The sequence below is a fragment of the Pan paniscus genome, chromosome 22 (assembly GCF_029289425.2).
Source record: "Pan paniscus chromosome 22, NHGRI_mPanPan1-v2.0_pri, whole genome shotgun sequence".
Classification (NCBI taxonomy): Eukaryota; Metazoa; Chordata; class Mammalia; order Primates; family Hominidae; genus Pan; species Pan paniscus.
Genome location: NC_073271.2, coordinates 41,519,086 through 41,539,086, shown reverse-complemented (window position 1 = coordinate 41,539,086; position 20,001 = coordinate 41,519,086). Strand labels below are relative to the sequence as shown.

General features: G+C 58.3%; 1 protein-coding gene across 9 annotated transcripts in view; it reads right to left on the bottom strand.

Moving 5' to 3' along the window:
* COL18A1 (collagen type XVIII alpha 1 chain) overlaps window positions 1–20,001 on the bottom strand; it is a 115,540-nt gene that overhangs the window by 51,413 nt on the left and 44,126 nt on the right. For 2 of the 9 annotated variants that reach the window (XM_055105293.2, XM_034947942.3), the window contains exon 1: window positions 11,395–12,760. The exons of 4 other annotated variants lie outside the window; for them this stretch is intronic. In XM_055105293.2, coding sequence (XP_054961268.2) covers window positions 11,395–12,745 — 1,351 coding nt within the window. In that variant the 5' untranslated portion in view covers window positions 12,746–12,760. Of the gene's footprint in view, window positions 1–435; window positions 1,397–11,345; window positions 12,761–20,001 lie in introns of those variants that run through there. 3 more of the 9 variants (XM_034947943.3, XM_034947946.3, XM_034947948.3) reach the window with 3 other exon arrangements.

Here is a 20,001-nt window from a genome sequence, read left to right as displayed (position 1 = left end):
GAAGGGACCAGGGACTGGCCGGCACCCCCGCTGGGGCAAGGAGCTGTGAGGGGCTGGGGCTGGCAGCCTTCCCGCCCGGCCCTGTGCCCTGCCCGCCCACTCTGACCCTGCTGGAGCAGCCCAGGCCGGCACCCCAGCCTGGCCTCCACTGTGAAGCCACAGTTCCACCACAGGGAAGGAGGGAGGCTGACCCCACACCCCAGTGTTCTTCGAAACCTCGGCTACGGGGCGTCGCCCAGAGTGGCTGCCTCAGCTGGGGTTCCACGTGGCATCTGAGGACACGGTGTGGGATTTCACCCAGCGCTGTCGGGCACCGGCTCACCCGCTGGGCCAGGTGCTTCATGTGGCAAGGACAAGCTGTATCTCCCCACCCCCCCATGCTGATTCCCTTCGGGGCCACAATCACCCCTTGGAGGGGCTGCATGCCTGACGTACCTGCCAACGTGCCACAGTCTCCCCACCAGCCCCGCTGCTCCGTGCAAATGCCCCACAGCGCCGGGTGACTCACTCCACTCATTCCTGCCCAGGCGGAGCTTGACTTCACTTCGACTCAGTAGCCCAGGGTCAGAAGGAGCCCTGTCCATCCCTCGCCCAGGGAGCCCAAGCCAGGACGCAGCCCCGGTGCCCAGAGTTCTCACACCTCGTTTCCTGCCCACGGGAGGGGGGCAGCACCCACTCAAGGGCAGACCCTGCTCAGAGTGACTTCCCAGCACACCTGCCGTGCCAGGCAGAGCCCGGCCTTTGCAGCCACAGTCTGGGCCAGGGGCAGAGGGGTCCCAACGGGCTGAGCCTGGGTTCTGGGGGCCAGCGGTCACATCCCCCTCAGACAGAGGCCGCCGTCCGCCCAGATGGCAGCTGTTACAATGATCGTCCATCCAGATGGCAGCTGTTACAATGATCCTTTTTCTCATAAGAAGTGCCCTGGTCCCACATGTCCAAGCTGGGGCTGTGCTAAGATCAGGAAACAGGACTCGGCCTGGGGGCCAGAGGCCGTGCCAGCTGCCCAGCTGCCCCCGAGTTCACCTTGGAGAAACCTCCCACCACCCTTCCTAGAACATTCCGTCATTGGGAAAGCAAGATGCGGCAGCTGCCACCTTCCTGGGCTGGAGGGTACCAGCACGCTACACCGGCGGCCCCAGGGACCCCAGTGACAGCAAAGCCCTTTCCAAAGCTGTCCCGTCTCCTCTCCACGAAGCTCCTGGGGGCTCCCTTCAGAAGCCAGCTTCCAAATGCCCGGCCCTAAGATGCTGGATGGGCAGAGAATGGCGCAGCCTCCACTCCCCGAGGTACGGGCCCAGCTGTCTCAGATGTCCTGGAATCAAACAGCAAATGCCTGAACCCCATTTCGAGAGCTCAGCCTTCCCGGGTGCGAGAGCTCAGCCTTCCCGGGTGCGAGAGCTCAGCCTTCCCTGGTGTGAGAGCTCAACCTTCCTGGGTATGGTGGGGCGGCCCCTCCTGCTGGACCACCTCCCTTTGGATCAAGGTGCTTGCTTCTTTAAAGACCATTTCCCCCTCAGGAATCAGGCCAGCCAGAAGTGTGGATGGTTCTGGAGTCCTGTGTGTGTTAACAGAGGCCCCTTTAAATATGCCCAGGACAGACAGTGCAGCCAGCATCCTCCCCGCAGGAGAGCAGCGGGTACCTCTGGCTGGGACTCTCCGCTGTTCTCACACCAGTGTGGAACGTCCCCGCCCCTCCCCTTGGGTCCCTTATCTTAGGGGACCGGGGACGTCCATCCCTTCCGCAGTGGCAGCCTCTGAGCCAAAGTGCCCTCTCCCAGAAGCCGGACTTTCCAGGACCCTCACTCCCAGCCTCACCCTGACATGGCCTGACTGGGGGTCTCCTGTGAGTCCCATCCTCGGCTTTGTCTGACACCTCCCAGGACAAGACCCTCCTTTCTCCCCAAACTGGGCTCTCCACCAGGAGCTGCGTTCACCCACGGGGGAGTGGGCTCCAGACAGACCAGTCCTCGAGGGCCACACCCAATGTCCTGCATCCCTCACGGCCACCGTGGCCCCGAAGAAAAGGGCAAACCCCTCAGAGACCCTCAGACATGTGCACTCCACGGACGCCCACCTGTGCTCAGCACCAGGTGCTCCAGCCACTCCCCAGAACCAGCCCAGCCTGACTCTTCGGGGCACAGGGCCTGGAGTCTCTGCCGCCCCTTTGAAGGGCTCCTGAGGACAAGATCCAAGGCTGCCTGGCCAGCCCCCCGCCCTCCGGCACAGCCCCCTCCAGTCCTGCAGAGCCAGGGCCGCTCCTGCCCGCATGGAGTGCTCTCAGCCCACTTTCCAGGGAAAAGAGAAAATAACCACCTCAGTAAGACTCACACAGAGCTTCCGGAACCTGATCCAGAGCTTGAAGAGTGCGCCACCATCATCACTCCATCACACCATAGCACTTACGCAGTGAAGTGCCCGGGGGGACATCTTGGCATCAAAGAAAAACAGCCTCAGAACAAACACCTCCACCAAATCCCAAGGCTGCAGAGCCCCCACGGAAGGCTAAAAAGAACCTAAGAAACGGGCCCCTGTCCCCGGGTGGAGACTTCCTGTTGACACTCGGACACGTTTACAACATTCAATCTCTCCACCGTCAGCGCTGACCCAAAACCCACGCCAGGCACAGGTGGGGTGGCTCAGCTGGTGTCTGATAAACAAAGGCGAGGCTGTGCGATGAACCCGCCAGTCGGGGCTGAGCAGGTGTCCGCAGGGTCATCTGTTATACAGAGAAGCAGAAATACCTGCGAGTGCTTCAGTCAGGAGGGGCTGAGGAAAAGACCAGAACAACACGAAGACCAGAGCATCTCCCTGGAGTTATGGAGACTCCTGAAATGCAGGATAAAGGAAAGAGGAACTTTCAGACACAGGGCAATCCCATTAATGCAAAGTAAGACTCCCATGCATATGTACACATGTGCAGCCGTGCACATGGACAAACTGTGGTGGGCAGAGCCATGGCCCCAAGGATGTCCACGGCACAACAGCTGGAACCCACAAATGTAATTTTACGTGGCAAGGGGATGCTGCAGCCAGGACTCGGGCTGTGGACCTGGAGATGGGAAATGATCCACATCTAACCACACAAAGCCTTAAAATCGAAGGACAAAAGATGGCACCATGAGGACTTGTCCGACACCGTTGGCTTTGAAGGGGGAAGAAGGGGCTTTGAGTGAAGGGAAGCGGCAGCCTCTAGAAGCTGGAAAAGTCAAGAAAACAGATTCTCCTCCAGAGTCCCAGAGGGACCCAGCCCTGACAACACCTTGGTTTCAGCCCAGTGAACTGGTTTCAGACTCTGACCTCCAAAACTGAAAGGTAAGACAGCTGTGTTGGTTTAAGCCACTGAATTTGTGGCAATTTCTTACAGTCGCCAATAGGAAGCTACATACCTATATGCAAATTGGCACAAACCCATGGGGGAATGGACACGGTGCCCCCACCTGACCACTGCAGGTGGCTGTGGTGAGTGGGACTCAGGAGCTCTGTTCCACCCTCTCATGTGTGGCTGGAGTCTTGCCGAGGGCCTGCCTTATCTAAGAGGGTCTTTTTTGGCCCCAGGTTGGGCTGTTGACTTCTGGGACAGACTCCAGCCCACCAGGAAGATCTCATCCCCCAAATCCCATCCCGGGAAGAGGAAGAGATGAAAACGGGAGGCTTTGGAGCTCCCACCGAGGGACTACGGGATCCACCTCTGCCCCAGTGCCTGGGCACTGTGCCACTCCCGAGGGCTGGGCAACCTGGAAATGTGGTCACTCTGCCCCCGCAGATGTGTGTCTCTTCCTGAGAGCTAGAGGCTTCCATCATGGTTTGGCTCCAGCCCAGTTCTCAAAGCTCCAGCCTCTGAGCTCTGGACCCAGCCACAGTGCCCATAGGGAGTTTCTCCCCGCACTTGGCATAGCTGGGTGGCATCCAGGCTAGACACCTGCACATGATATAACAATGATGATGCCTCAAGACTTGATTTCTTTCCTTTTCTTTTCTTTTTTTAGATGGAGTTTCGCTCTTGTTGCCCAGGCTGGAGTACAGTGGTGCAATCTCAGCTCACCACAACCTCCACCTCCCAGGTTCAAGCAATTCTCCTGCCTCAGCATCCCGAGTAGCTAGGATTACAGGCATGCACCATCACACCCAGCTAATTTTGTACTGTTAGTAGAGATGGGGTTTCTCTGTGTTGGTCAGGCTGGTCTCGAACTCCCGACCTCAGGCGATCCGCATGCCTCGGCATCCCAAAGTGCTGGGATTACAGACGTGAGCCACCATGCCTGGCCAAGACTTGATTTCTTGACAGAAAGAAACGTGTTTGAAAATGATTCTGGAGTACTCTGGTAAATGGCAGATGGAAAGCGCCAGGAATCCATCTCCCCAACTAATTAACAAGTGCATGGGCAGAATTTGTCTTAGAACTCTTTTGGAACTCTGGAGTCTACTGAAAGCTTGCAATGTCCAGAGGAAGGCTTGGACAGTAACGGGTGGTTAATTTAGCTAAACCCCAGCTCTTGGCACAATAGCAGCCACACATCCATCCTCCACCCCCATTCCCATAGCAGGTGCCATGCACGAGTTCCTGGAGCAGCAGCCACACAGCTTGTGGGAAACAGGACGGCAAAAAGGACCCTGTCCTGCAGACATCGAGAACCTGTGCTCCGATCAGGTTGCCTGGGATCACAGATGTGCAGACAGGGAGGTGGGGCCATTGTTTTACACTCCCTCTGTTGTTGCAAGCTCCCCCTTCCAGCTGAAGTGACTTGAAGGGGATTTAGAGGGCTGGCACTGTTTTTTCTCCCTCATTTTTATCTTATTCCTCCTTTGGGAGCCAAACATGAAAGAACAGGACATTGAAAAACAGCAGCATGTAAGAGGAAAATTAGAAAGTGGCTGCACACACCCAGGGAAAGGGACAGGCTCAGAAAAGACCTGAGAAGACCTGAAGTTCACACCTAAGGGAGATTTCTGGCACAGACACAAAACATTTTTTAAAAAGTAACAAAAAAAAGCAAACGCTGGTGAAGGGCAAAATTGACTTCAAGAGCCACATTACTGAGTTCAAATGTTCACTTTTTAACACAAAATCACAAGGCACACAAAGCAATAAGAAAATATAGCACATTCAAAGGAGAAAAATGAATCAACAGAAGCTGTCTCTGCAAAAGACCTGATGGCAGATCTACTAGACAAAGACTTTAAAATGACTGTCTTAAAGATGCTCAAAGAACTACAGAAAGGTGTGGAGAAAGTCAAGAAAGTGATGTATGAACAACATGGAAATATCAATATAAAAACCTTGAAAGAAACCAGAAAGAAATTATAGAACTGAAAAGTACAATAGCTGAAATTGAAAACATCACTAGAGGAATCTGAAGGTGATTTGAGCAGACAAAAGAATGAATTAATGAGCTTGAAGATAAGATAATGGAAATTTTCAAAGACAAAAGATGAATGAAAGGTGAAAAGAGCCTAAGGGGCTTGTGGCCACCATCAAGAGACAAGGAAGCATGCATGCCGTGGAAGCTGCAAACAGAAGAGAAAAAGAAAGGTGCGGAGAGACTAACTGAAGAAATAATGGCTGAAAACTTCTCAAATTTGTTGGGAGACATGAATATAAACAGTTAAGAGCTCAGGGAACTCCAAGTAAGGTAAACTCAAAGAGACTCACACCAAGTTACATTATCATCAAACTTTCAAAAACAGAGAAAGAATCTGGAAAGCAGCAAGAGAAAAGCAACTGCTCACATCCAAGGGCTTCTTAATAAGATTATCAGCAGATTTCTCACAGAAACTTTGGAAGCCAAAAGGCAGTGGACCAATATATTCAATGTACTAAAAGAAAAAAAAAACTGTTAACCAAGAGTCCTATATCCAGTAAAACTGTCCTTCAAAAGTGAGGGAGAAATTGGCATTCCCAGATAAACAAAAGCTAAGGTAGTTAATTGCCACTAGACCTGCCCTGCAGAAAATGGTCCAGGGAGTCCAGCAGGTAAAATGAAAGGACACTAGTCAGTAACAGTAAGTCACATGAAGAAATGAAGATCTCAATAAAGGTAAATACATGGGCAATTATAAAAGCTGGTATTGCAACAACAGTTTGTAACTGCACTTTTTATGAATGAACCTGGAGGATATTAAACTAAAGGAAATAAGGCAGGCATAGAAGCAAATACTGCATGATCTCACATGTGGGATCTAAAAAAGTCACATTCATAGGAGCAGAGTAGAATGGTGGTTGTCAGGGGCTGAGGTCTAGGAAGGACAAATATGTGTGTGTGCCACAGATGTGGCTAGCAAGAAGGAAGCCTCAAGGGGGGCCCAGCAGCCTGGCTCCAGACTGCTCTTCAGCATTGCAGCAGATGCAGGACAAGCAAGAGCCCTGCAGGGGGGCACCAGGAGACCAGCAGGTGTCCACCCTAATGGTGCAGGCCATCTGATAAGGGGTAGGGACTGGTGCCGGGATGGACGGTGCCCATGCACAGAGTAGGGTGCAATGGGGCACAGCTGCCACCCCACTCTGTGCATAGGCAACGGGGGCCTCCTTGACTTACTGTTACTGAGTAGTGTCCTTTCATTTCACCTGTTGGACTACTGGACCATTTCCTGCAGGGAAGGTCTAGTGGCAATTAACCCCCTTAGCTTTTGTTTATCTGGGAATGCTAACAGGGCACAGCAGAGGCCAGCCCACAGAGAAGAGGAAATGTGACTGTTGGTCGAAGGGTACAAAGTTTCAGTTATGCAGGAAAAGTTCTAGAGGTCTAATGTACACGTGGTGATTACAGCTAGAATACTATATTGCATATGGCACTTCAAACTTGAGTAGATCTTAAGTGTTCTCACCACACTCACAATGGTAACTGGTTGAAGTGATAGATGTCCACTAGCTTGACTTTAGATATATACAAAAACCCAAATATATGTAAAAGGACCTGCAGGAAGCCCTGTTTGGAGTGCTGTGCTTTTCATTCTGTCTGTGCTTAGTTCAGAATCACACAAGATCTTGTACCCACAGACAACTGCACCCAATGCACTGGGCCCTTGACACTCCAGTAGGAGTTAAATGCTGAGTCACTCTTGGTGCATCTAAGAGGCATGGAGAATTTACGAGAAGCTTAGCCAGCATCATCGAAAAAAATATTTGTAGGTTGCCAAGCGGTGAGAGATAAGCATGAGTTATTTCCCACGGAGTGGTCTTCTCCCTTCTTAAACCAAAGTTACATGGAAACGTCAAACAAATCAAAGCATTTTAAGGAGAAGGGACATTTTCTCAAGTTCTGCATTTGACTAAAGGAGCAAGAGGTAAGCACCGTGTAAGGACACCTGTGTGCCAGTGGCTGGCCCATGGGGTAGGGAGGAGCGATGAAGGAGCAGCCCCTCGGGGCCATCATGGTGACGTGACCTTCACGTGCACTCCCGTGGCCTCCCACTGACCTCCGAATGTCCAGTGATGGGGGTGGAGGCAGAGGAAGCCCCAGCCCAGGGGCCTGTGCACCACTTGCCAAGATCACGGGACTCGTGCATTTGAGATGAGCGACTTGGCCGGCGTGTGTGTGGACCCGCCTCCCTAGCACCCCGGTGGCAGCTGTGCCCAGTTGCGCCCCACTCTGTGCACGGGCACCATCCATCCTGGCACTGGTCCCTGCCCTCATCAGATGGCCTGCACCACGAGGGTGGACGCCTGCTGGTCTCCTGGTGCTCCCCGGCTGGGAGCTTGCTTGTCCTGCATCTGCTGCGATGCTGAAGAGCGCTCTGGGGCCAGGCTGCTGGGCCCCCCTCGAGGCTCCCTTCTTGCTAGCCACACTTGCGGCACGCACACGTGTCTGTCCTTCCTAGGCCTCAGTTTCTCACCTGTAAACGGGAACAATACGCAGCTCCCAGGTCAGAGGATGCTTGCCTGTAGGACTCCTTGGAAACATCACCTGCCTCTGCTACGGTCCCAGGGGCCAGGGTTTGTGAGAGCTCAGGAGGGGTGTAGAGAGCAAAGTCCAGAGGGCCAGGCACCCATTGCTGTTGTGGGGTGACACTCCCACAGCCCTTGTGACCTGAGCTCCATGTGTCACTCACAGAGTCCCACTGAGACAGCCCAGGGGGCTTCCTGGAGGCAGTGTCCCGGGCAGCCCAAGCCCAAGCCCCGCTCACTCACTCTTGGCAGCTGCAGCAAGGGAGCCTCCCTACCCCACCCCGGCCCTCCCGTGTGAGGGGGCCTCACTCCCTTCCTCGTGGACCTGAGGGACAAGCCCACAACACAGCAAAACCCTCCACAGGGTCCCTGCTTGTGTGCTGACCACAGGGTTCACCCTCCCTTTGAGCGCCCCCCATGCCCCAGCACGGCTGCACTGTCCCCCACGCTCTCCTCGAGGTGGGCCGGCGGGGTGGACACACAGGGCAGTGCCCAGGATGAGGTGGAGGGGGCGCTGGAGATGGAGCCGGGCAGGAGGCAGCAGGACCCCTCCAGCTCCCCTCCCTTCAGGGGCACATACTCCCTGACCCCTGGAGATGCAGCCAGGGACCTCTGTGGGCCTCGAGGGCTCTGTTCTGGTGCCCAGATCACAGCCCAGCACCCCCACTTTCGGGGCGTCGCAGTCTGCCCGAGGGGTCAGGCTGGGCTCCCCCTCCTCCTCCTGCCCCTCACCCAGGGCTGGGAGTGTCCAGCCCAACATAGGGGCCCGGCAGGAGTTGGGGCTAACCCAAGAGGAGCCTGGGCTGGGGAGGAGCTGAGAGGCCAGAAGAGGGGGCAGGACCCTCCCGGCCAGGCCACACCTGGGAAGGGGCTCCTTGATAAAGCTTGAGGCCCACCCCTGGCCAGAGGCAATGCAGGCCAGGAACGCTGATGGAGTCCCCCAGGACCCTGCACGGGACATGGCCTCCCTCGCACGGGGACACTACCAAGCTGTCCAGATGTTCAGTGAAAAGTCCCCATCAGGCTGTGCCACCGACCGGGCCAGCTGCAGTTACAGAAATTCCTCGCCCTCACAGCCCCACTCGGACCCCAGCCCCCAAGCCATGCAGCTGTGCCCCAACTCCCAGGAGACCGGCACCTTCCCTGAGGCTGAAGCTTGCTCACAGTGCTCAGCTGATCCCAGACAGTCTCGGGCTGGCAGGGCTAGGGCAGGGTCAGGTGTGTAGGCCTGGCGTTTCCCCTCCCACAGGCTGCAGCCCTCCCAGCCCACCGCTGTCCTGTCTGCCTCCATGGGCTTGCAGTGGAGGACAAGGTGGGCTGTGCTCGAGCCTCCCGGGGCTCCAGGACACCGGATCCGGGTCCCTCCAGGCAGTACAGCTCCTGCAGGGCTGCCCTACCCACATGCTTGGTGGGGAACAGTAGCCAGGTGGGGTGTGGCTCTGGGGGGATTGCCCGCAAGGCGGCTGGTGCTTGCTTGCCATTTGGGTGTTCCAGGGACGGAGCATGAGTGGGACCCAGGAATCTGGCTGCTTGTGGCAGTGCCAGCTGCCCTGGGGGTGACATCTAAGCCCTGAGATGCCAACATTCGTGGGCACAGCCCCTGCCTCAGGAGAGCTCCAGCCCTACGAGATGCCAACAGCCGCGGGCACAGCCCCTGCCTCAGAGAGCTCCAGCCCTACAAGATACCAATAGCTGCGGGCACAGCCCCTGCCTCAGAGAGCTCCAGCCCTACAAGATGCCAACAGCCGCGGGCACAGCCCCTGCCTCAGAGAGCTCCAGCCCTACGAGATACCAACAGCCGCAGGCACGGTCCCTGCCTTGGAGAGCTCCAGCCCTACGAGATGCCAACAGCCGCGGGCACAGCCCCTGCCTCAGAGAGCTCCAGCCCTACGAGATGCCAACAGCCGCGGGCACAGCCCCTGCCTCAGAGAGCTCCAGCCCTATGAGATGCCAACAGCCATGGGCACGGCCCCTGCCTCAGAGAGCTCCAGCCCTACGAGATGCCAACAGCCGTGGGCACGGTCCCTGCCTGGGAGAGCTCCAGCCCTACGAGATGCCAACAACCGCGGGCACAGCCCCTGCCTCGGAGAGCTCCAGCCCTACGAGATGCCAACAGCCGCGGGCACGGCCCCTGCCTCGGAAAGCTCCGGCCCTATGCTTCTGGGGCGCATCCACAAGGGCCCCCACTCCTGCACACACCAGGCCCCCCCTGCGCAGTTCCTGTGCCCCCCTCAGGCTCAGCCAGGCCCCGCTGCAGCCCTCCCTCCCTCCCTCCCTGCCCCTCCATTCCAGCCCACGTGGGCTTTACTCCTGGGACCACCTGTTGTCAGCACTTGTCCCTGCCCTGTCTGTGGCCCCTCGGCCACTCCCCAGGCCCCACACAGGGTCTGCAGAGGCTCTGGGCTTTGCTGAGAGAAACGGTCACTGGCCTGAAACTCGAGGGGAATCACCAAGCTCGTCATCCCTCACGGAGCCTGGCGGGTGGGCGTCCACCAGAATTTCCACTGCAGGTACCCCCACCTCCAGGTCCGGCACAGCTGCTAACCCCCACCAACCCTGTCCCAAAGCCCAAAGAGCAAACAGCAAGGCTGCTTCCCCTCAGCACTATGGGGAGGACAGCAGGGGAGGACAGAGCACCTCACCCTGCAGGGGCGGGGACAGGGCCTCCGGGCCAAGGCTGCCAGGTGCACACAGCAGGCAGAATCCGAATGGGGCAGGCACAGCTCAGGGGCCCCGTCTATCCCCGGACACAGAGGAGACAGAGGAGGGAGCTGCTGGGGTCCTTCCTGGGCTGCTCCTGCCCCCGGGAGGTTAAAGAGTCCCCCCTTCCCTCCTCTTCCTGCCCCCAACTGTCCAGCCAGCAACAAGGCCAGGCCACGTGGTGATGGGGCAACGTCCCCTGGGCCCAGGAGCGGCCCCCACTGTGGCAGGGAGGCTGTGTGCTTCAGGATGGGGAGGGGGACATGAAAGGCTCCCTCTCAGGACGGGCCCTGCAGACCTCCCTGGTCCCCACGCTGGGAGGGTCTCTGCACTGCCCACGCGGCAGCGCCCTTGGCCCGAGCACGCTGGGGCTCCCAGGAAGCGCATGGAACCGTGCAGCTCAGTGACCGGAGCAATGTTGATGCAGCCACACCTGAGCGGGAATCTCGGCTCCCTGGGGTGAGTCACGCCACTGCCCCACGCCTCAGTTTCCCCTCTTGACTCGGGGCATGGCAGGGTAACTCGGGACCGTGCTGAGGACTAAATGCGCTAAAATGCTCAGGGAGCCTCAGGCCCAGGTGGCACCTGGACACATCGGCTGCGGTTCATCCAGCCCTCTTCCCGTCCAGACGCTGGCCTCCTCCCTGCACAGGAGGCCTCACTCCCAGCTCTCCCACCTCCCGAGGGCCACGGGCCCCTGAACGTAGAGACTCGGTGTGGGGGGAACCTGTACCAGGCTCACGTCAGCCCCGCCCACACTTACCTGGCAAGGCAAAAAGGAAAGGGTGGGGAGATCGGGGCCGGCCAGTTACCTGCAGCCGGCCCAATGAACACACAGTACCCGTCCTCCTGGGTCGGGAGCGAGGCACAGGCGACGGGCAGCTGGCCCCCGCCCAGGCGGCTCCAACACGCATCCTGCAGGGCCTCGCAGAACTGGCGGCAGGGTGGCGGGGCGGGCGGCGGGACGCTGCCGCATGGGGGGGCCAGCAGCAGGCAGAAGAACCAGGCGAGGAAGGGGTGGCAGTGCGTCCGCAGCAGGCCCCCCCACGCCCGTGCCCCGGCCCGCACCTGCTCACCGCTCTCGTGGTGGAGGTGGTTGGGCAGCCAGAAGTGTGAGATGCCCAGGCGGCCGCAGACTGGCAGGGAGGGCGGCAGGGGCAGGCAGCGACCGGCAGGGGCCTCGGGGTCAGCCCCGAGCAGGGCAGAGTTATTAGCGAGACCCGGCCCCACAGAGTTAGCCACGTGGGAGACCCAAGCACCGCTGTCCCTGATTAAAGTGGTGACTGCGACCTGAGACAGTGCGCCCGGGAGCCCAGAGGAGAAGGCAGAGGGGGCCGCGTGCTTGCCCAGGGAGCCCGTCACCAGGGGGTGCAGAAGTGGCGTGCGCAGGCGGACGTCAGGGCGTTGGAGCTGCTGGCTGGGAGCGGCTGCGGCGGGCGAGAGTCCTTGGCTGTCTGGGTCCTGCAGGCTTCCCCAGGGAGGGGCCCCGCCCAGCAAGGAGGAGAGAGAAGCTCTACCTGAAGACGGTGGTGGCACTGAGGGCCCCGTGAGTGGTGCCCAGGGCCTGCCCAGGGAGGGAGGCGATGGGGTGGGTGCAGGCAAGGTGCCAGCCTCGGTTGTGTGGGCGCCCAGAGAGCTAGGAATGCCACGGCTGGGCCAGAGAGTGGTCCCATTCTCCTGGGGGGTGCTGGAAGGCCCAGCGAGGGCAAGGGGGCCCACGGGAGTCTCGAGGACCAGCGTTTCCGCCCTGGCCAAGCTCTCAGTGGGGACAGTGTCATTCCACAGCTGGACGAAGCTCCGGATGCCTTTGGCCACGTTCAGGATCTCGGCTCCAACACCGGCAATGTTCTCCTCTGGCGCGTCCGGGCTCTCGGCAGAAGTGGGGGTGTCCTGGCCATCTTCCAGCAGCTCTGAGGGTGGCTCAGGGCTGCCAGGGGCTGTCGCTGGCTCTGTGGAACCATTCCGGGGGGTCACGTGTGTGGTGGTATCTGCTGTGGGCTGCACAGGCAGGGGCCCCTGGGGCTCAGGGATCGTGGTAGCTGTGTGGCTGGTGTCCTCATTACTGAACCAAAGCCAGTTCAGGTTCAGCAGGTCGGCCCGGGCAGCCGCCAGGCAGCAGAAGAGCAGCAGCAGGATGTGGCAGCCACAGGGGTAGGGAGCCATCGGGGCAGTGCGGCTGGAGCTGCGGGCGGCGGGAGGGCCTCTGTGCCTGGAGGTGGGGCTAGCCAGGCTCACGCCCTCCTGCCCTCCCCTGTGCAGGCTTCCCAGCCTCTGGCCGGCTGTCTTCCACCCCCCACTCTTGCAGAAGGAAAGAAGGCACCAGCCTTGGAATCAAGGTGCCCAGCACCCGGGGGTTCCAGCACCCAAGGATTTATAACTTCTTTCCCACGGCCCTGCAGCAGCCCCAGGCTCCGTGAGGACAGAGGGTGCTGTGTGCAGTGTCCACAGGGTTCCCAACGTGCTCCGCTAGGCTCTGCCGGGGCAGGGCTGCTGAGTCTCTGGATTGGGGCTCCAAGCCAGGACCCCATCCCAGAAGCACTGAGGCAGCGGCCCCCAGCCCCTGCTCCCCCTCTGACCTGGAACGCCCAGAGGCGCCTGGCCTGGAGCCATTGTGTTGTGGGAAACTTGGAACCGAAAAAATGCTCAGCTTGTTGCAGTGCCAATTCCACTGTTGCAATGGCTGCCCAAGTCGTTAAACATCCCGGGGAGGGTCTCGAGGGGCTCGGACCCTCTCAGAGCTGCTGTGCCTCCCCTCGAAGCTGGGGCTTTACCTGCCTTGGACTGTGTCCCTCTCAGCCCTTCCTGACCTTCTGCCCAGGAGACCCAGCAGAGACGGAGCCCGGGACTGGGGCAGGAATGCATCCTCCTTCCCGGCCTCAGTCTCCCCGTCCACAAAAGGATCTGGTTAGACTGGAACATTCCAGGCAGCGGGTAACCCACAGGGATGTGAGTGGCATGTGAGTGGCTGCTGTGCCCCCCCCCAGCTGCCCAGGCACAGCAGTGGGTGCTGAGTGTGCCTTATGCCCTCTGAGGACCTGTGTGCAGCCCGGCCATCGGCCCATTTCACAGAGGAAGAAAACTGAGGCGTGAGCCTGGTGACCCCACTGAAGACCACGGAGCCCATAAGAGGTGGAGCCAGGCAGTCTACACAGGCGTGCTCACTCACACACGTTCACACATGTGTACATCCTCACACGCACACACCCAGGTTTCACCCCACAATCCACCCACCCCCTCAGTGCTCTGCACGCCAGCTCCCCCAGCTGGAGTCCCTCGTCACCCTGCCTCCTCCAGGCTGTGCGGCTGGGGTTGCAGCCACCCTCCCCCAGGGCTGGGGTCAGTTGATGTGACAGCAGCTGTGACGAAACAGCCCCACAACCTGTCCCCAGCTGTCCCCAGGTCAGGACATGCTGTAGCCATCGGTCGATTGCTGTCCACAGGGCAGGGCTGGGCTGCTTGGGACCCAGCCTTGTTTCAAGCAGCTGAGTGCCACGTCCTTCTCGAGGGCAGGCGCGGGCATTCCACAAGCAAACATCTGCATCTCAGTGAGGCCGTGCTCCCAAAACTAATCCCCACACTGCTCAAACTCGTCTTAGAGATGCCCAGAGAATAGTCTCTTTGCTTGAAAACTGACTGCTGCTGCTGTGATTTTATGCCTGAACACGCCTCCAGAAAGTCTCCAAACAGAAATTCCAGAGACTGCCCCCTCCTCCGCCAGTGCATCTCAGGGAGGGAACTCTGTTGTGGGGGACGCCCCCAGCCCCATCCCGAAGGCTCTGTGCTCAGAGGGTCACTGGCCAGCTGGGCTGGCCCTGCATTCATGCCCCCCAACATACACCTCCTGGGCAGAGCCAGGCGCAAGGAACTGATTACGCCTAGCAATGGAGGGAGAGCAGCTCCGGCCCTTGGGGCCACACTTGGAGGATGGTGGCAGCCCCATCGCACTGAGCACCCACCCTGCCATCTGCAGGGTGCCCAGCTCCCTCCACCCTTCCCCTGTCCACTCCATTCCTGACCCCACCCTTCCTGCCCAGTGTCCAGGACTCCTCCACCTCCAAGTGCTTTGAGAGCTTCCTTTCCACCATCGGGGTTCCCTCACCTCCAAGCACCTCCACAGCATCGCACGTTTAACCTCCTGGAAATCCTAGTGCGGCTCTGCCACGGCTCCACAGCTCAGCCCCCAGGATCTGGTTCCCACCAGGAAGCACCTGGCAAGGGTGGCTACTACATAAGCCTCCTCACATCATCACTCAAACGCACGCATGTATACGCACATGCTCACACACGAACACCCACATATGCACACATATGTATGCTCACTCCTGCTCATGCATGAACACATGTACATGCATGCTTAGCTATGCCATATGTCACGTGTAAATACTCACATGCATACACAAGCCCCCACACACGTACATATAAGCTTACATGTGTCAGACATGAATGCTCACATACATACACAAGCACACACATGTACATACATGCTCACATATCACACATGAATACTCGCATACACAATCACACACGTACATACATGCTCACACATGTCACGTGAATACTCACATACACAAGCCCACACACAATGCTTACATGTCATACATGAATGCTCACATGCATACACAATCACATACATGCATGCTCACACACGTCACGTGAATACTCACATGCATACACAATCACACGTACATATATGCTCACACGTCACATGTGAATACTCATGCATACACAAACTCACACATACATGCTCACGTCACATGAATACATGCATACACAAGCTTGCACACATACATACATGCTTACATGTGTCAGACACAAATGCTCACATGCATACACAAGCCCCCACATGTACATACATGCTTACATGTGTCAGACATGAATGCTCACATGCATACACAATCACATATGTACATGCATGCTCACACGTCACGTGAATACGCACATGCATACAGAATCCCACACACGTACATATATGCTCACACATGTCACACGTGAGTACTCACATGCATACACAAGCTCACATATATACACACTCACACGTCACACATGAATACATGCATACACAAGCTCACACACATACATGCTTACACATGTCACATAGAGTGCATATGCATGCTCAGCTCTGCCATGCATGCTCACACACACATGCGCGCACACACACATGCACACAGGCAAGCACACTCACCATGTACTTGCACTCTCAGAAAGCACCCTGGTGTTGCCCAAGTCCTGCTAGCAGCATGGCCAGGGATCCAGGCCTCCTTCCCAGCCCCTGCCCAGCTCCATGTAAAGGGCCTGACTGTGGCTCGTTCCAGGAGTCTGTGTGCCCAGATGGCACCATGAGCAGTGCGGACCAGGGTTTCGGCGTGGCCTCTTCCCCTTGGTGGAGGGAGCAGAGAAGCTGAGGCAAAAGGAGCAGCAGTTGGCAGTTTCCCTGCGGCTCCTCGGCGCCTCCTGGGGTGAGTGCGGCCTCAGGCCTGCCAGAGACGGAGGACACACGTGTCGTCATGAGGGACCTTGGGGTCTGCAGGAAGGCAGGAACCACTTGGCTCTGATGGGGCGGCTGGGAGGCCCATGATGGAGCTCACTGGAGACGACCCAAGCCAAGGAGGAAGAGGGCCCATGGATCCCGATGGAGCAGAGTTGACAGGACAGGTGAGACCCCTCCCTGGGGGTGCGCGGGACCTGGGTGACACAGGAGAGTGCCCCAGTCTGAAGTGCCCCCACCCTATTGCCTTGAGGCCTGAGATCGTCCTTCCCAGTCTGACTTCATAGAGGAAGCAGCCTTCAAATCCCACCGCCTTCCCCTCTGAGCGTTCCAGCTGCTGAGTGCAGAACATGGCGTCCTCATTCGACTCAACAAAGGCAACGTTAACCACAAACTCCCTCAGCAAACCCCACGCAGACAAGTGCATCATGCCTGTGAAGGCCAGCGAGGTGCTGGGGAAGAGCATGGCTCGCCAACCCCGTGGGATCCCAGAAAGGCAGCACCCCACAACACAGCCACCCAGCTGTGTCCCCAGGGCCCCAGAGCCTGTGGGGCCCCTTTCTCTGGCTCTCAGTTATGACAACAGGAGGGCCAAGGGGCTCCCTTCCTGGAAGCCAAGCTGACCTGGCTGCTGGGTTGCGTATCATCACAGCCTGTCCCAGTGCGTGTGGAGTTTGACCTTGAGTTGACTCCCTGCTCTATCCCTGATGAGAAAATGGGTCTCCTCTGTTGCTAGGCTACAGTGCTGTGGTACCATGGCCCCCGCTGGCCGGCCATCTGGCCAGGGCACTAGAAATGCCCGTTGGAAGCTGTAGCCATGGGCTACCCGCACGCAGCCACTCTTGTTATCATGACCTGCCCGCTCCTGAGGGGCCTGAGGCTAACAGCTCAGAACCCCACACCCCCTAGAGGACCTGCTGTCCCCCACTGGTGCCGTCCTGCAGAGTCGGGCCCTGTCTCCAGAGGTGACGGCACCGCCGGAGCAGCCACGAGGGCCCTGGAGCCTAAGCATCCACCTGGCCTTGGTGGACCCGGGGGTGCTGTCCCACCATGGAGTGTGTGTCCTCCCTCAGCCTCTGGTGTCCGCACAGCCATCGAGGGCTCACCACTGCCACGCCAGCCACGGGCTCCAAACATTGAAGCAGCTGGCAGCGGGGTGCAGGGTGGGCACACCGGGAGGGAGGCCTGAGATGCGGTGGGGAGGTCACATGCACGGGCTGCAGTTTCAGAGGACGAGGGAGACCGCCCACCATGAACACAGGTGCCAAGAACTGAGCCTCCCCACTCCCTGCACCCCATCTGGTCTTCGGGAAGGTTCCACCCTCCCACTGTCTCTGCCCTGCCCCGAGCCAGGGTTTGTCCTGTCTTGTTGGCCTGTCTGGTTTAAATTCCTAAATAGTGTGGTCTTTTATTTTCTTTTTTTAAAAAGGCGCAAACACCCACACGTGAACAGGGGAAACTGGTTCATCAGGGGGCAAAGAGGGGGGCTCATTTCCGGGCTGAAGGCCCCAACCGTAGCTGTGAGGCTCTGGGCTGTTCAATCGTCAGAGGCGTCCCTCCTGCTTCTGGCCACCCTAGGCCTCAGCCCGTGGCGGGTGGCTCTGGGCTGCCTCTCCGTGGGTCTCCCACACCTCGACCCTGAAGGCTGGGGGAGGATGACAGGGATGAGGGAGCAGGGCAGACCCCACCTGAGCCACCCTCTTCATTCCCTGAGCTTGTCCTTCCCCCAGATGCTCGCCCGAGCCCAGAATGTCCTGCAGAGACCCCTCAGGTGTGGCCTCCCTCCCCTCCTTCCCCAGGGACCAGAGACTGTCCAAGGACAGGCCCAGGCAGGCTCCTGGAGATTCCAGGGAGCGAAACCTGGGCCCTGAGGTCCCAGTACCCACTGCCCATGGGCACGCCCCCAGGCAGGCACAGCCAGTCAAGGTTTGGATGCCGCAGACACGTCTCCAGCCCTTTTGAAATGAAAACATGACTTTTCATCTTTCTGTGGTGCAACTAGTTTATGATTGTCTGAAGTCTCTGAACGTGCTTCCTGGGCTCTGCATTTTGTGGCTACTTTTTCAAACCACAATGATAAAGGCAGCTTTATCATGGCACTTCCAGAGTGCCCCCTGACAGCTCTGCTGCTTGGCCGGGACCTCTCACCAGACCTGGCCGCCGGGCACAACCCGGCCAGCGGCACGACCAGCAGCCGCCGCCTGCAGATTCAGTGGCTGGAGGTGGCCGCACAGTGAGAGGGCCGGGTGGCCAGGCCTGGGTCCAGGTCCCTGGAGGGCACTCCCCTGTCACCAAACACATGGACCTGAAGACCTACGGTAGCAGAGGGAGTGTGGCAACACCCTAACACCCACCCCCAGCTTACAGCCTCTTTCCCCCTCTGCTCAGTGCTCAGGGTGCCCCATAAGCCCATTCTCTCCCCCACGGTGGGGGCAGGGTGGAGGCTTCTGTCCCCCGATTCCACGACGAGGCTTCTCTTAGCTCTTCCCTGGATGTACATTCCTGGACTCAGCCGTGTCCCTCCCCAGGCTCTGGTGTCCCTCTGACCGCTCGGCAGAGCCTGGGGACTATGAGGTGGGGAGCCTGAGGTCTTCAACCCCAAAATCCTCCACTGGGTGATCACGAGCGGTGGGAGCCTTCTTGGCTCCTAAATTAATGCCAAGCACAGCCTGGCGCTCAGCGGGCAGCCTGCCTCTTCTCCCCGCACCTGGCCGGCGGCAGCTGGAAGCCCATGCGAGCCAGGCCCTCCCCTCGGGCTTGATGCAACCTCCACCGCAGCCCCGGGGCCCACCCTTGGGAAGGCCGCCAGAGACACAGGAGATGGATCACTGGTGAAGGGTCATGAGCCGGGCAGCGGGGCCTGAGGCAGGAGCAGCAAGAGGATCAAAGCGCCGCAGGGAAAAGACACTTTAGACATCTTCCCAGGGACAGCTGCCACCTCTGCCCCGACAGGAGGCCACGGGGAGGACACACAGTCCCCTGCCATGGCTCTCCACAAAGCCTGCACCTAAACACGAGCAGGCAGGTGGGTGAGTCCAGGCTGCGGGTCAGACACCCCCACAGAAACCCGGCTGGACTGCCACGTTAGGAAGAAGGCGGCGGGGCAGCGGGGGTGGGCAGGGCTGCTCCAGAGTCAACAGACTACAGAGCAGGACACTAATGCAACACGTGGTCCCTGACGGCTCTGGGACTGCCCAAAAGATACGCAGGCCAGTGGGGCAAAGGACATTATGGAGCGCATCTGGAGACGGCCTGTTCACAGGAGGACGGACAGAATGATTGTAAACTTCTCAGGCATGACGATGACACTGTGGCTCTGTGGGAGAATGTCCTTGTTCTTGGGACACGCACGCAGAAGTGCATCTACAGGGCAATGTGTGGAGACGCTGCGGCTCACCTCAGCGAGCGTCTGTACTTGCATGTGGGTATGCAGAAGCACACGTGTGTGCGTGTACACAGATGTGTGGATATGGATACATGCATGCATGGATATCTGTGTGCGTGGACTGCATGTGGATTATGTATGCATACAGATGAGCATGTGTGAATGTGTGCATGGGTATGTACATGTGCACACATGGATATGCATCACGGATGTGTGCGGATATGTACGCATGTGGAGGTGCATGTAGATATTCTTGTGTGTGCACACGCATGGATACCTGTGCGTGTGGATATGCGTGTGTGTGGATATGGACACAGATGGAGAGAAAGGGAGTGCCTGGGAAAAATGTGGCAAGTGTTTGCTTGTGAGTCGAATGGAAGGTGTGTATGAGCGTTTCCTGATCATCGTATCAACGTCAATGCAGGTTTGAAATGTTCTCAAAGGATGTTTGTAGAGAAAATAGAGGTTTCTTCCTGATGTCTTCTGGCAAACTCCCTATGCCAGCTCTACCTCTGGCAGTGCAGGTGACTCAGCAGAGGGTGGGAAGAA